The 16558-nt window shown below is 39.5% G+C and overlaps 1 protein-coding gene across 1 annotated transcript in view; it reads right to left on the bottom strand.

Annotated features, from left to right (window-relative positions):
* Positions 1–434: 434 nt before the first annotated feature.
* The window catches only part of LOC129938580 (uncharacterized), a 28351-nt gene continuing 12227 nt past the window's right edge, over positions 435–16558 (bottom strand). Inside the window, exon 5 of the mRNA XM_056046225.1 lies at positions 435–791. Within this exon, the coding sequence (XP_055902200.1) occupies positions 435–791 (357 nt within the window). The remainder of the gene's footprint in view (positions 792–16558) is intronic.

Here is a 16558-nt window from a genome sequence, read left to right as displayed (position 1 = left end):
TCAAAAATATGTTCAGTTTGAATTTGTAATTGTTTTAATTTAATAATTTTAAGATTTAATTGTTATTAATATTGATTTAAAGTTTTTATAAAATATGTCTTACAGTAAAAACACCATGAGTACTTCCTCCCTCGCTGGTATGATCAACATTGCTCCTCTTTGCTTTTGCAGCTACTAATGGTATTGGTCACACACTCCTTCGTGGGCTACAGTTTGTCAACCGATTCCTGTTTGTACGATCCTGGTGACGGGTTCGGGTTTTGGCGAAGGAAGATGTCTTGCACAAGTGGAGGCGCATACTTATCGGCTTCGGTGTTGGTGTTAAGCTGTCTGTAGTCCCCGCAGAGTAGCCAATCATTGTTTTTCTTTCTGGTGAGATGGATAGGACTCGCGTAAGGACTTCTTGATGGTCTAATGATGCCTTCTTCCAGCATCTAGGAGATTTGTGTCTTTGCGGCTTCTGCTTTTTCTCCTGCAAGCTTGTAAGCGCGTGAAGAAACTGGAGGACCTGTTGTTTTAATGCGATGAGCGTACTGTACATTGGTGAGGTTTGGGCTATTGATAGGTTTGGTGATGTCAACGTATTCCTTGAGAAGCTTGGCGTATTGTTCAGGAAGTGGTCCGTCGATCGTTGAAATATTGGAAGTTGACGTCTCAAGTGTTTCACCTCTGGTTGAGAACGAAGTGAGTGGGTCGATCAGCCGTTTGCTCTTGAGGTCGACGAGCAGGATGAAGTGGCTCAAGAAGTCGGCGCCAATAATTGCAGTTGGTATGTCCGCAATTATAAACGGCTAAGAAAAACTTCTTTGGAAGTTTAGGTCAAGTTTGAGTGTTTTGCAGCCGTAAGTGGTTATAGGGGTTGCATTCGCTGCATAGAGGGTGAGCTGTTTTTTTCTGGTCTATTGTTGAGGAAGTTAGATGGAATAATGGATACCACCGAGCCTGAGTCGATGATTAATTTTCGTTGGGTTCAGTGTTCGTGGATATGCAGACGGATTTCGTTTAAAGGTGAAGTAGCTATGCTGTCACCAACTGCTCCAATTAGTGACAGCATTTCTAGTTTTCCTGCTTGGACGAACTAAGAGTATATTTACATGGCTGAGTACATTGTCAAGCCTCGTTATCAAACCTATTGTGGTAGTAGCAAATACCATTGCGGTTGGGTGTAGTGGACCTGCCTCTCGAACGACTTCTCTGCGCATACTGACCTTGCTGCGTGTTTTGTCGTTGTGGCAGCGCTCCAATGGACGATGGCTGTTGTTGCCGAAGTTGCATCTCCAGGAGCTTGTTTTGGATCTGTTGACGCGCCAGGTGTAAACTTTGAAGTTCGTTCTGGAATGATTTGACCGTGATGGTAAGGTCTTGAATTTGTCGTTCCAGTCGAAGGACATCATGTGAATTTGATGTTCATGTTGTTCGAAGCACCACCCAATGCATCCATGATGCGATCAACAGTAGTCCGCTAGGGCTTTAAGGTCACTGAAATTGTCTGAGATGACGAGCAGAGGACTATTTTTTTCTGGCAGCCGTTCTGTCCAAAGCTGATGTAGCACTTCATCACTCACGACATTTCTTGCCAACTCTCGCATTTCTCTGAGAAGCTGAGAAGGTTTTTTGTTGCCGAGGACCTTCCCTCGGAGTAGCTTTTGTATTTGTTTTTGGCGTGATTCAGAGAAACGCTCGAGGATTGCAGTTTTGAGTGTCTTGTACTTGTCGTGTGCTGGAGTGTTGTTTACAATATCGATCAGCTGGCTGGCGATATGCAGTGGTAAGGAGCTGATTATATTTTTAAACGTTGATGCTTATTCGGTTTGCCGTGAAGTCAGCTTCTGCTATGGCGAACCAAAGTTCTGGGGTCTCCGGCTGCACGTGGTTGTGGTATTGAGACATAAAAATTGCACCAGGCGGTATTATTGGTTTAGGGTCGGAGTTTTGACGAGATCCGTTATATGCTCTGCTTTATCTTTTCTGCTTCTATGTTCTCTTATGAACATAAAATCTGTATTTTTGGCCTCTTGCGCTTCGTCTCCTAACTGTCCAATAGGCAAAATTGCTTGCTGAATTCCTTTGGATCCATGAATGAGTACTTTGTGAACACTTGTCGGCATATTATACCACAGATACAAAGACACGTACTGTTTTGCAGTTTCCAGGGAATACTCATTAAATTTAGTGACATCTGTTTTATTGCAGAATAATATAGAAGCGATAAATTAAATTCTCATCTAACCCATTCACTACAGCCGACTTTTTATAATGTTCAAAAAAGTTCCTTCCGTATTACCCGTATTTGTTGATCCATATTCGGGTTTCGGCTGGTAAACTATAATGCCCAATTCTTGCCTCAATTTATATACGATTTCCTTTTTCCTTGACTCTACGAAACTTGTATTCCCAAGATTTGATGTGCAATCTATATGATATATGCAAGCAACATTCAAAGAACCTCATCCAGGAATGTAAGGTTGACTGCCTTAAGTCTTGATTTTCAACCTTGGGATTTTTGTGAGTCACATTTTGTAGATTATTCATTCTGTTGGTTTATGTAACAGCTTTGTGTAAACTTCGTATCGGTCAATTTGTGACAAACCTTGCCATCCATCCATATAATATTCGTATCATTTTGGCTATCCGGTAGTTGTAAGGACACTAGTGATATTATTAAAACAGATGAGTCTCCTGCTGATGAGCTACTAAGTTGTCTATAATTGCTTTGACCAGGGCTACCGTCTATATCCCATTTACAAACCAGAGTAAATAAATTGCTAGTTGATGTCAGATGTACTTCTTTTTTTCTGACTTTTCTGGTCCTACTTTTTTTACAGATGCCATTGGTTCTTTAACAGCTTCTATAACAACATGAGTGTCATCTCGCATACCACTCTTCCATAACGCAGATTGAGTTGCACTTGAAAGATTTTCCAAACAATTGTTGGCAACAATATTTTTTACTTTTTGTTGTTGGTGGCCGTCAAGCTTTGGAGGTCCTGGTTGATTATCCGCACCCTCATTAAAAGAAAATTTCATTCTGGTTTCAAGCCAAGTTTTATTGAGTCTCAAAAATCTAGCTCGATAGTTGGTTGGTTGATTTCTTCCAACGAGATTCAATATTTTTCACAAAATTTTCCACCTTACTTTGAATACATTCGTTTTCGAGATTCTTAGTGTTTTGAATATGTAATTCTAATTACACATTTAGTCCTAGATGCTCTATAAATTTATGGATGGATCGTCTTGAACGGGTTTCTCAGCTTGTTGACAGGTACTTTCACTGATGATCCTTTTTGTTGCTCTTTGCTATTTACTTTGGCATATATTTTTGGCAGGAACCACTGAGTGTAGAATTTACTTATTTTTGAAGGAATTGGTCCTTTAACACTTGGGCATCCCGGTTGAGCCCCCAATTAATATTTAATTATTTCGTTTTAATGAAAAAAAAATTATTTAAAAAAAATATATAAATAGTTCACAAAATAACAATTATAATTTTTAAACTACGACAAGTGTCTAGTGGAATCGATGAACTGTGAATGTGCATGCGACGCTGCATACTTTCCCCTAATATGATTCTAATTCCTGATCATCTTGAGCTATGGTTGTGTCCAGCGTGATGCGGTGTGGTGTGGTGTGCACAAATCGATGATGGTTCTATTTTTAGATCCAGAGTGGATATTCCTGGGTACGTGATGTCGCGGTGCTTGGGCAGAACTATCGATCCTTGGTTCTAGATATTATATTTCGGTTTTATGGGTTTGGATTTATGGTTATAAGTTGAGATCGTGTTGCGTATTGAAAGTGATGCGTTAACTTGCATAATCCTATCTGAAGTGTCTGGAAGGATGAGAAGGGATTTTACTGCCTCTAGCGCTTCGTCTTTAAGATCTGCTCTCAATCGTGTCACATTTTCTTGAATAGTGAATTTTCCATAATCAGTCGTTCGTACAAACTCACTGCAAAAGAGCGGACAATCTTCCGGATTAACATTAAACTTTGGCAAATCTATCTTTGTCTGTCGAGCAACAAAGGTGTTCATCATGTCCAGATACTGCAGGTTATTTCTTCTTTCGTCGTCTTTGTGACCAATGACTTTAGCATTTGGTTCTTTTTGATGCAATTTGCATTTTCTTAATATATTTTTTGTGACAGGACAGGTAAACGATCTGTTTGTTTGTCATTTGTATCTCTGTCTTTTTTCGCAAACGGTGTACTATGGGTGGCTTTGTTTAACTGAAGCCACTGATGTACATTTATTTCACTTTGCTGATGTCTGTCTCGCTCAATGAAATTTTCTTCTTCATCGTATCTAGATACTTCTCTATCTAACATCTGCTTGCTTGTGCTTGGCAGGGGTTGGTTTTGAGGTTTGCGTATTTAAATGTGCGGTAGACTACTCACCATATGAACACGCTTGTATGTGTTTTCTCTTTGAGAAGTACATAATATATCACGATGTGGGATATATTCGCCGTCGTCGTCTTGGGGCACATATACTTCCAAAGGATTTGCATCTCCACACACACTGTTCCGCTTTGAGTTTAAATTCCTAACGGATTCCCGTCTATCTGTTGCCCTAAAGATATCTGAAACCAAATTGGCTTCTTTATTAAGAAGCAATGTTACTTCGAGTTGAAGTTTTGTTGCCTTTAATTCTCTTAGAATTTGCGTCAACTCCAAACTTTTATCTGCCACCGCTTCATCGCCAAAGCCACTTTTTGTGAATCCAAAGCGTTCTGGTGGATTCGATTTTGTCTGTCTGGCGCTGCGGCGGCGGGCGTGGTGTAAGTTCTGGAAGACTCATCTTAAATTGACTGTTTTTCTTAAAAACTGGTTTAATTTGTTTCCAAGGACAAGTAATGTAAAAGTTTTTCATATAGTAATAAAAAGCTAGTACACAAAAACGTTTTTATTTATTCTTTATTCGTAGAAATGCAATTGTCTTTTTGGAGGCTACTGCTCAGCACAAAATGTCTTAGTAGACTAACTTAACTCTTTTTCAATTTACATCTCATCGTACAATAAAAAATGCTACCAAAGTAACATTTCAATCTTGGACCAATTGTCAATGCTGCCAAATAGTCAGGTCTGAGATTTGCTTAACAGTTCTTAACGTCGACTTAAATTTTTCTCGAGCCACACCGGTTGGGCGCCAATTAATTTTTTTTATATTTATTTAGTTAAAAAAAAACACATCTTTATTTGAGCAAAGTAGAACTTAAACTGATTTACATTTAAGTTTTTCTTGAGCCACACCGGTTGGGCGCCAATTAATTTTTTTTTATATTTATTTAGTTAAAAAAAACACATCTTTATTTGAGCAAAGTAGAACTTACACTGATTTACATTTATTCTCTTAGAAATAATGAAACCTAGGTTTGCCAGTTGCAATATTGGTCAAGCTGTTAAGTCAGCATAATGAATCGTGGGATTTGTTGGATGCTCTCTTTTTCATCCTTCTATTGCACCTGCATGATTTTTCTTGGAAATATTTACAGCGTTAGTTCTTTCGGTTTGTATGTTGAAACGATCTAATGGAAAAAAAACTTCGATCATTAAGTCAATTCTATCGAGTCTCTTTTCAAATTCCATTTTTGAATTGCTATTTTGTGGAAGAGTGTTAACACTGAAAATGTTCGCACCCTGAGATGCTTCGTATATCTGCGAGATTAGCTTACTCTTCAAGTGTCTTTGTGCCAACCGATAACAACGTGATGTTGATAGGTTGCGGTAAGTGGGAAAATTTTTAGAATATTGAATATTGTCAAGTTCTTTGTTTTTACATAAATATTGGTCAAATTGTTCTCTTAATGAACTCATGTTTAGGGATTTTGTTTCTAAGACATTGTATAAAATATCAGTAAAACTGAACATTGAATTAAATACTTTAAAACAAAAATTGCGATTCAAAGTCAAACAAAAATTGTAAATAACCTTGCGCCAAATTGACAGTATTGCAGTCCCAAGACATATCATCGCAGTCTGCGTCATCTTTGTCCAAAATTGGCTGAAAATATTCGATAAAACTTTCTCTGCACTTCTTAGCCACAGACACAAGCTTTGAATTATATCTCCACCTTTTTGGTGCAGCTTTTGGAAACCTTATTTATACATATGCATACCTTTTTGTAGATTGTGAAAAAAAATTCGACATACTTGTAAGCCTTTCCAAAAACCGTCTGCATTTCGAATTTTGTTTTAGAACATCCTTCCTTAATTTAAATTGTATTTATTTTTCTATTTTTTAGACAATTTAAAAAAAAACTAATATCAAGATCCTTTTTTATTTTTACAAACTACTTAAAATAAGGTCCTTAATATAAAACTTAAAGCTTTTCATATTTTGTTGTCTTTTTCTTTTATTCCATGTTTTTTTAATGTTTTTTAAACCGGCCAAAGCTTAAAACCCTATCCCGACTACGAACTGTAAAGTGCCGATTGAAGCCACCGAAACTGCTTCTCCTGCTTCACCCTATCAGTTCTGTCCCGTTCGGACACAGCCCTACTGAACCGAAACCTTGTGCCATGACGTCCCGATTGTAAAGAAGTCGCCAAAACACGGTTCTTCGTCTGACGTGGTAGATTAGCGGAACTGCCATATCCTGTATCAGACCTCATCTATCTAAGAAGAGGAATGCCTCTGGTGTAATTAAGCCACTCAAGCGTGCACTTTCAAAATACTCGTCGTTCGGATAGAACGCCCCGGAAATTAAATTGTTGGTCGAAGACATAGCTCTTGCAATGTGACCTCGAACGAGTTTTATCACGAAATTTTCAATTCTGTTGATTCGAGCCCCAATGTATAGGACCTCGTTGGAATAGTAATGCACGTAAGAAGATTCGGCTCTTCGATATAAGCCGGTACAGTTTCGGTAACACTGCCACTCAAATACCCGAAACTTCTCCATCTGGAAAGGGGAAACGTTGAACCACACAGGATAACCATAAACGATCATTGGCCGTATGAGGGCCATGTTGCAAATTACCTTCACTCTGGGGTCAAGCCGGCTGCTAAAAAACAGCCGTTTCGTCAGAGCGAAGGCTCGTCTGGCACTGGTCAGAGTAGCATTTATATGTCTGTCGAAATATAAATACTGATCTTACCAGATACCGAGGTACTTCACTACACTTTTGCTCGCTAATCGCTGCCCGTGAAGATCAACGATGATCATCTTACGCCAATTTTTGCACATATCCCTCGTGGCCCTAGCCATTGGAGTCCAGAACAGAATTGTCTCTGACTTCTGGACATTTATTTTCAGTTTCCAGTCGTCGCAATATCGCTGAATCTTGTCAAAATCACGCTGCAAGAGAATTCTAATAACCTCAACCTTTCGGGCCGTTCTGTACGCAGTTAGATCGTCGGCGTAGGCAATTGCCTTTGTAAGACTACCTATCAGACCGCTGGTGTAAATGCTGAAGAGAATCGGCGAATTCACCGCTCCCTGTTTAAGACCATTTTTAATTGAGAATGTTGTGGTAGAAGTAACATTGCCACTTTTGACAACAATCTTTCTACCGTTAAGCATATCATAAAGTAACAGTTAATCAAACACCACTTTAATTATTGAAAAAAATATTTTTCTTCGAGAGAGAAGGTTGCCCTCACCTTTATTTCTCGGATTTTTTTTAGAACTTAATTTAAGAATAAATTTACAATTTATTGTTGCTTACTTATTTAAAAGGATAAATGCAACTTTGGAATTTTCGTTGATACTTGCATTCCCACAGTTGATTTTCTGTTGAATTGACCCAGATGAATAGTAAACACTTCCGTTATAAGTGTACAACGTGAACTTGAAAGCCTAAATTATCAATGCCAGAAAATTGAATCGCTTTTCTACGACGTCATCAAAAAACCCGGCATACGTTAACCTCCATTCTCCATTCCTTCATTCGTGATGAAACCTGATTTCTGACCCTCTGCAACAAACCACCTCAGTAAATAACATTGTAGAAGACGGAATAATCAACAAATGTGGCCATTCCTAGAAGTTATCCGATTGGAATTTAAGACTAAGCAGGCTTGAATCTGCTAACAAAACATGGTTCGTGCTGAATAATTGTCCTGGATATGGTAATGCTACGGATTCGCTCCTTCTCTAAACGAGAATTCTGTGTCAATATCTGCGAATGTCATCAATTACCTGGAAGAAAATTCAAAATCCTGATTTCCTTGAAATACAATTGGTTGTTTCATCACCAAGGAGGAAACAATACGACTTGGTCGAATACGGCTTTCCATAATGAGTAGCAATAATCATTTAATTAAGTCTAAAAAACCCAAATCAAATCTCATAATTATTATTAAGACCAACCAACTATAACACTTATCCTTCCAAAGTTTTCTCTCCCTAACCAACTTTCGTCCCTTAAACGAAAAACGTCTCCTTCCTCTATCAAGCCTCCTTCCAAACGAGTTTCTTTCAGCACTTCTTATCCAGGTCTTGGTTATCGGGCTCCTATGGTTGATCCTCTTGTCAAAACATCCACGTATCCAAATCTTATCCATTCTCACACCTTTAACCTTGCATCATCTTCACCAGTTTCCCAAGAACTACAAGGATTCCTTAACCCAATGATCTCTCCAAATGTCAAGTTAACTAAACATTTATCTGAGGCCAATACTAATGATCGATATTTTATGTCCGGTCTTAGAGACCACAAAATGTATGATAATATTCGTCTTTACCTAGCTTTCTTGGACGGTAAACCAGATTCAAGACGGCTTCCCTATCAAACGAAATGCACTTATGGAAATATAATTTCTCCTCAAAAAGTGAGAGCAACCTAACTTCTTTTGCGTTTTTAAGCTCTTCAAAACTATTATCTCATATCCAAAAATCCCGTGCAGATATAAAGAATTACTCACATAACCTGAAGATTGCGAAGCAAAAATGTTTAGCCTTTATTTTTAAAATGTGAAAGGTCTAAAACGTCTGCCGTCTTTAATAGCTCCCAAAACCTTCCTTAATTCTTTTTTGATTAAAAAAATAATCCAACTCTTACGATTTTTTAAACTATAAAACAAGGTATATTTTTAGGAGCTAAACATTAGGTATAAAACTAGGTATGATTTTAAGAGTTAAGAATTATAAACTGAAGCATAATTTTAAGAAATGTTATTAACAGTATAATATTATATAAACACTAGCGGACCCGACAGACGTTGTCCTGTCTACACGTCTTTAATTTGAAAATTTCAAACTTTTTTTAATAAGCTAAAACATTCTGGACCATTTTGATGAAAATTATTATTCAAATGTTATGATAATATCTAACGGCATTACATGTAAATTTGTTACAATTAGACTAATCGATAGCGTGTGAGTATGTGTAATGAAATCTTCAACTTGTTTTAATTAAAGGTAAAAAAGCTTACACTCAAACTATTTTATTTAAAAAATATATTTTTTTATTTACAAAAACTTAATTTATCGTAATGCCATTGGATGTACAATATTTTTGGTTAAACCCTGAGGTGTATAAATAAATAAATTCGATGGTTTTCCAACTCTGGAACACGCAACATATAATTGGCCGTGAGTAAGCCACAAATTGTCATTGTTTGGCCTTGTGACTTATTTATAGTCATAGCATATGCCAATCGGATTGGAAATTGTAAACGTTTGAATGGTATAGGCGAATCTGAAGGCATCATTGTGATCCGTGGCAAAAGTACAACTTCACCTTGAAATTTTCCACTCAAAATAGTGGCTTCAGATGTTCAAATGGTAGACATGTGCATTCAAGAGGACACAAGCGTCCACAGGTTTTTTCTTAAAACCAACCTCTGTCTATCAACTCCTACTCTCACCTCCACGTGGTGAACATCGGGTGCCTAGTACCTCAACTTAGATTGGGTTCCAACCCCAGTGGAAAGTTGTTGGGGGCAGCAAACGAGAGAGGTGGGGAGAGGTGTTTCCACTAAGGCACCTCTCCTTATCCAGACGGCAGCGGAGGAATTCCCGAGATGGAATCAACGGTGGCGTCTACAGTTCCAGTAATATTAAACTCCTTAGTGAACACCTTATAGGGCTTCTTCGACATATTCGGAGCCCAGGCCTGTAAGAAGCGGTTTATCCGGCTCCCCGTCCTTGGAGTTATACCTAGGATCTGGCCCTCCAGGTTGGAGGTTGTGCGTAGGGGTGACTTCCTGGCCACGTAAAAGCTTTCATAGTTGCGAAGCACCAACAAGCCTCGGATACGGACGGATTTACTGTTGATAACCAACGCAAACGAATTAAGGGCAACGAACTTGGGATATGCACGTGGAATGTAAGGTCCCTTAACAGACCACGTGCGGCCGAAGAATTAGCGGAGGCCCTAGACCGCTATAAAGCAGATATCACCGCCATCCAGGAAATACGATGGGATAGGCCGGGCAAAAAGAGGATGAAAAACTGCGATATTTACTATGGTGACTGCTACCACGAAAACCAACAGCGCCTATTTGGATGCGGATTCGTCATTGGAGCCAGACTTAGGCAAGAAGTCTTGAGCTATAGGTGCATCAATGAGCGCCTCATGACCATACGCATCAAGGCTAAATTCGGCAACATTAGCCTGATATGCGCGCACGCCCCCACAGAAGAGAAAGACGACAACACCAAAGATATGTTCATCGAGCTCTTAGACAAAACATATGAGCAGTGCCCTAGTTACGATATTAAAATAGTCCTTGGCGATTTTAATGCCAAGCTAGGAGGACATCTTTGGTGGAATAATCGGGAAAAACAGCCTGCACGACAACACTTCCGACAATGGATTCAGGCTCATAGATTTTGCTGCGGGGCGAAACGTTATGGTAGCCAGTACGCGTTTTCCACACCTCAACATCCACAAAGGAACTTGGACTTCTCCAGATGAATCTACCGTCAACCAGATTGACCATATTGCGATCGACGCCAGACACGCTTCCAGCATTACGGATGTACGAACTTTCCGAGGAGCTAACATCGACTCGGACCACTATCTCGTTGTAGCCAGGGTAGCACTTCGGATTTCCAGACCCAAGGCAAAAAAGGGAGATGCTGGGAGAAGATACAACGTCGAACGGCTACAATCGCCAGAGATCGCCAAGTCCTTTTCCGACCGAGTGACAAGTAACCTCTCTCGAAGTTCTCTGCCGCCAACACCATGTATCGAAAACCAGTGGCAACATTGCCAAGATGCAATCAGAGAAGCCGCCTCTAATGTGCTGGGCTTCAAACAGCCACCAACAAGGAACCCCTGGTTTGATGAGGAATGTCGGCAGGCAAATGCAGCCAAACAACAGGCACGCAAAGCGGCGCTGCATAAAAGGACGAGAGCTGCTCGTGAGCTCTATGAGCAGAAGAGGCGAGAGGAACGCCGACTTTTCAAAAAGAAAAAGAGAGGGCATGAGAAGCGTGCGGTCGAAGATGTTGAGAGGTATAAAAGCAGGAATGAAGTTCGAAAGTTTTATGAACAGGTGAAACGAAATTCACAGGTACATAAACCTAAACCCGAAGGCTGCAAAGACGAAAGTGGAAACATCATAGTGGAAACCGCAGTCAATGCTGAGGATATGGAAGGACCACTTCTGCAGACTGTATAACGGCGATGAAGAACTGAATTCCGCTGTCAGGCAGGATGACCAATTCGATATAGACGACGAAAGCCAACAATCCCGTCCTCCCGACTTAGACAAAGTAAAGATTGCCATATCTAAGTTGAAGTCTAATAAAGCCGCTGGAGCAGATGGCTTGAATGCCGAGCTCTTTAAAGCAGCTGGAGATAAGTTGGTTAGGAGCATGCACCAACGTATCTGTAAGATATGGTCGGAAGAAAACATGCCCGATGAATGGAACCTCAGTATTGTTTGCCCGATCCTGAAAAAAGGAGACCCTCTAAACTGCACCAACTATAGAGGAATAAGTCTACTTAACATCGCCTATAAAATCTTCTCTGCCATAATATGTGAACGTCTAAAGCCCATCGTCAACAACCTGATAGGTCCTTATCAGTGTGGTTTTAGACCAGGAAAGTCCACAGTTGATCAAATATTCACATTACGGCAGATCCTGGAAAAAACTCAAGAGCACCAAATCGACACCCACCATCTTTCATCGATTTCAAGGCCGCATATGACAGCATCTACAGGGACGAGCTGTATAGAGCCATGTCTAGTTTTGGCATCCCTGCCAAACTCGTCCGTTTGTGCAGGATGACCATGGAGAATTCACGCTGCTCCATAAAGGTTGGAAACAACTTAAAAGAACCTTTTGATGTCAAAAAAGGTTTTAGACAAGGTGATGCGCTGTCATGCGATTTTTTTAACATCGTGCTTGAAAGAATAGTGCAGAGCTCACACGTCAACACTAGAGGCACTATCTTTCAAAAGTCTGTCCAATTACTGGCATATGCTGATGACATTGACATAATCGGAAGAACTCAGCGTGATGTCAATGGGGCTTTTGTGAGTATTGAGGCAGAGGCGGCGAAAATGGGTTTAACGGTTAATGAGGGCAAAACAAAGTACATGCTGTCGTCTAGAAAGGACATACAACACCGACGTTTTGGTCAAAACGTCACAATCGACAGACGTAACTTTGAGGTAGTCAAGGACTTCGTCTACCTAGGCTCCGCTGTAAACGCAGAAAACAACACCAGCGCTAAGATCAAACGCAGAATAACTCTTGCTAACCGCTGTTTCTTTGGACTAAGAAAGCAATTGAGTGGTAATGTCCTCTCTCGAGGGACCAAAGTGTTGCCATATAAGACCCTTATCATCCCCGTCCTGCTATACGGTGCAGAAGCATGGACCATGACAAAAGCGGATGAAAGCACCTTGGGTCGCTTCGAGAGAAAAGTTCTTCGTGTGATCTACGGTCCCGTATGCATCGAAGGGGAGTGGAGGAGAAGATGGAACGACTAGGTGTACGGGCTGTACAGCGACGTAGACTTAGCCAGAAGGGTAAAAGTCCAACGACTAAGATGGCTGGGTCACGTAGAGCGCATGGATACCAATGCTCCGGCCCGGAAAGTCTTCGAATCCGCACTCACAGGACAGCGCAGTAGAGGAAGACCGCGGATCAGGTGGCGCGCACAAGTGGAAGGTGACCTCACCCAACTTGGAGCGCGAAACTGGAGACATCTAGCTAGGGACCGAGCTAGATGGAGAAGTTTGTTGGGTGAGGCCCTAGTTCACACAGGACTGTAGCGCCACCTTAAGTAAGTAAAGTAAGTAAATATTGGCTTCAAGAATGTTGCCCTCGATTTTTTTTACAACTAATCGCGTGCCATTACACAATTTTGGGAACAATTTCTCCATGTTGAATTAATCCCACACTTAGATGAGTTTCCATATTCAAATTTGAGGTGAAAATCATTCCTAGGTAGGTACTTGTATTGCTTAACTACTTCGACTGATTCTCTCGCAGATACCCATTTCTTTGCTCTGGACATTCTACCTCCACCACTTTTAAATATCATAATTTTTGATTTGCTTAGGTTAAGCTCAAGGTCCCAAAGATTACAGTATTCCGCAACTCGATTAATCATCATTTGATTCCACCTGAGAGGTGATGTCTTCGATGTAAAGGGCGAAAATTGATGAACTTGTGTTGCATCCTTGTCTGACTCCACCATCTGTTGTAAACTACTATGACAAATCGCTTCCGCACCATACAGCTGATTTAGTTTCATCGTACAAGCTTTCTAAGGTTTTACAAAATTTGTGGCTCAAACCATAGTTATATAGCTTGTAAAAATTTATTTGCGATCAATGGTGCCAAAAACAGCTTTAAAGTCTATGAAGAAAGCATATAAATTTTGATTTTTAGCAATAAAACTTGCGGCTATATGCTGCGTAACAAAAAAATGTGATCGACCGTGGCATAACCAGGGGGAATCCAGCTTGAAACTCTTTCAGAAGCTTGTTTTCGTTGATCCAAAGTTCTAGCCGGTTTTGGAGAATACTTATAAAAATTTTAGCTGATGAGATCAACAGTGAAATTTCCCTGTAGTTGGCTGGATCTTTTGAGTCTCCTTTTTTAAAAACCGGGTAAATTATTGCTTTCCAGTTTCTTATATATTATTAAATGTTTCAGTTAGTGTGTTCTTGAATTCTGTTGAACTATATATATAAAATTCCATGGGTATTCGGTCTAATCCTGGAGCTTTTAGATCCTTCGCCCGAATTGGCTAATCTAAGGTTTCATTAAAATGGTTTAGTCTACTGTAAAAGGTTTTGGAAGTGACATTTAAGAGCTTCGACTTTTAACTCAATGTTTACCTTTGATTTAATTCCTTTTATTTTATTTGCTGCTTTCAAAAAATCCGAAGGATTGTTGCAGGTTGCAAGTTTTTTGGCTTCCGATTCAAAATGTTACTTTTTTTTGCTCGTCGTAACTCCTTGTAGTGACTGTTGGCTGTATTGTAGAGTTCCTGGAAAGTTGCGTTATTGAATTTTATAAACGACCTAAGGTAGGACAATAATAGGGAGATGGCCGAACTATGGGAAAGAATCGACTTTAAAATCTGCAATAAGGGAGCACCAATCTTCTCCTATACAGCAATAGTCAATTAAAGTTCAATGTTTGCCTTTGACATAGGTAAATTCTCCTTTTTGGTCTGACTTTGAAGTTCCATTCACAATTCTCAAGGTCAAAGAGTCCAAGAAATCCAACAGCTTACGACCACATGTGTTAATGGTTGAATCTATCGAGTTTCTTCTAATTCCTTGCCTCATGTTCCATTCACCTTCCAAATTACCAGTCCTTCCATTTAAATCACCTATCACAAGTATATTTTGACTATGCTTAGAGTATATTGCCTCTTCTTTTTTAGTTGTAGCAGTTTATGTAAATCGGAAAAATAAAAAGTTTTTGGCAGCGGGCCTCAAGCTCTAAAAAAAATTACTCCGTTCTCAGCACTTTTAAATTCAAATTGGTTCTAACTAGGACACCGTTTATTAATGCGCAAGAGTGTGATTTGCTTGGACGACTAACAACCAATAGAAGTGACAGTAAGGTTTGTTCATAATATTAGAATAACATAACCATGGGCCAACAATTCGAATACCAGGCTTATTTGAATATTAGTAATGAAAGTTTGAAAAACATCAAGTTGCTTCCGAATTGTTTGGAAAAGGTCCTACAGGTTGAAAGGAGCCTAATTTAAAAATAATTTTTCGTTCACATTCAGTAAGACTGTCACCAAAATTTCCTCTATCCGATGAATAGATATTATTTAATTCGTTGGGTTCATTAGAATCTTCATTATGAGTTTCTTCTATTTCAGGAGCTCTTGATGCATTTTGTGCTTTAGAAGAATCTAAAACCAAAACCAAATTAATATAAGTTCAAAACGTAAAGTTCGGGTTCATACAATTTTTATTTAACAATTCATTACTTTTTTCGATATTCTGATGAACAAATTAGATATGGTTTCAGTGACGGATTTAGGCTTGCTGTCGTCCTAGGCCCCGTTCGAAGCGCCGCCCTTTTTGATAAATTGAATTTCATTAATTTGGATAAAATATAAATCATGCTTGTGCGTAAATAGGTTTTTTACGCGTTTTAGAGTGGAAAAAGATCTTTCTCCTGAACAATATGTAGCCGGAATTCTGAAAAAATACAGAGAGCAATGTTAACATTCGGATAAACATGTCGAAGACTCCGTGAATCTAAGGAATCTTTCAGTTGAAAATGTAAATGAATACATTCATTGCCTAACGTCTCTTCCAAATCGTCAGGATACTTAGTGACTAGTTTATTGGCAAGATTTTTCAATTTGTTTGTATCTATTTCGGATAAATCATCAAAAAAATTAAAATTTTCGTAAAGCTTTTCATATGCACTTTGACAGATCACGCGGGATTTCAGACATGGTGTCAAAGAGAAAGATGCTCAGTATGCTTTGACATTTCATCATGAATAGACTTACTAACGAGCAACGCTTGCAAATCATTGAATTTTATTACCAAAATCAGTGTTCGGTTCGAAATGTGTTTCGCGCTTTACGTCCGATTTATGGTCTACATAATTGACCAAGTGAGCAAACAATTAATGTGATTGTGACCAAGTTTCGCACTCAATTTACTTTATTTGACATTAAACCAACCACACGAATGCGTACAGTGCGTACAGAAGAGAATATTGCGTCTGTTTCTGAGAGTGTTGCTGAAGACCGTGAAATGTCGAAATGCCGTTCGCAGCAATTGGGTTTGTGTTATTCGACCACATGGAAGATTTTACGCAAAGATCTTGGTGTAAAACCGTATAAAATACAGCTCGTACAAGAACTGAAGCCGAACGATCTGCCACAACGTCGAATTTTCAGTGAATGGGCCCTAGAAAAGTTGGCAGAAAATCCGCTTTTTTATCGACAAATTTTGTTCAGCGATGAGGCTCATTTCTGGTTGAATGGCTACGTAAATAAGCAAAATTGCCGCATTTGGAGTGAAGAGCAACCAGAAGCCGTTCAAGAACTGCCCATGCATCCCGAAAAATGCACTGTTTGGTGTGGTTTGTACGCTGGTGGAATCATTGGACCGTATTTTTTCAAAGATGCTGTTGGACGCAACGTTACGGTGAATGGC

This window comes from Eupeodes corollae, chromosome 1, assembly GCF_945859685.1.
Source record: "Eupeodes corollae chromosome 1, idEupCoro1.1, whole genome shotgun sequence".
NCBI classification, from domain to species: Eukaryota; Metazoa; Arthropoda; class Insecta; order Diptera; family Syrphidae; genus Eupeodes; species Eupeodes corollae.
Note: the sequence above shows the minus strand (reverse complement) of the source record. Positions and strands in the feature narration are given on the sequence as shown.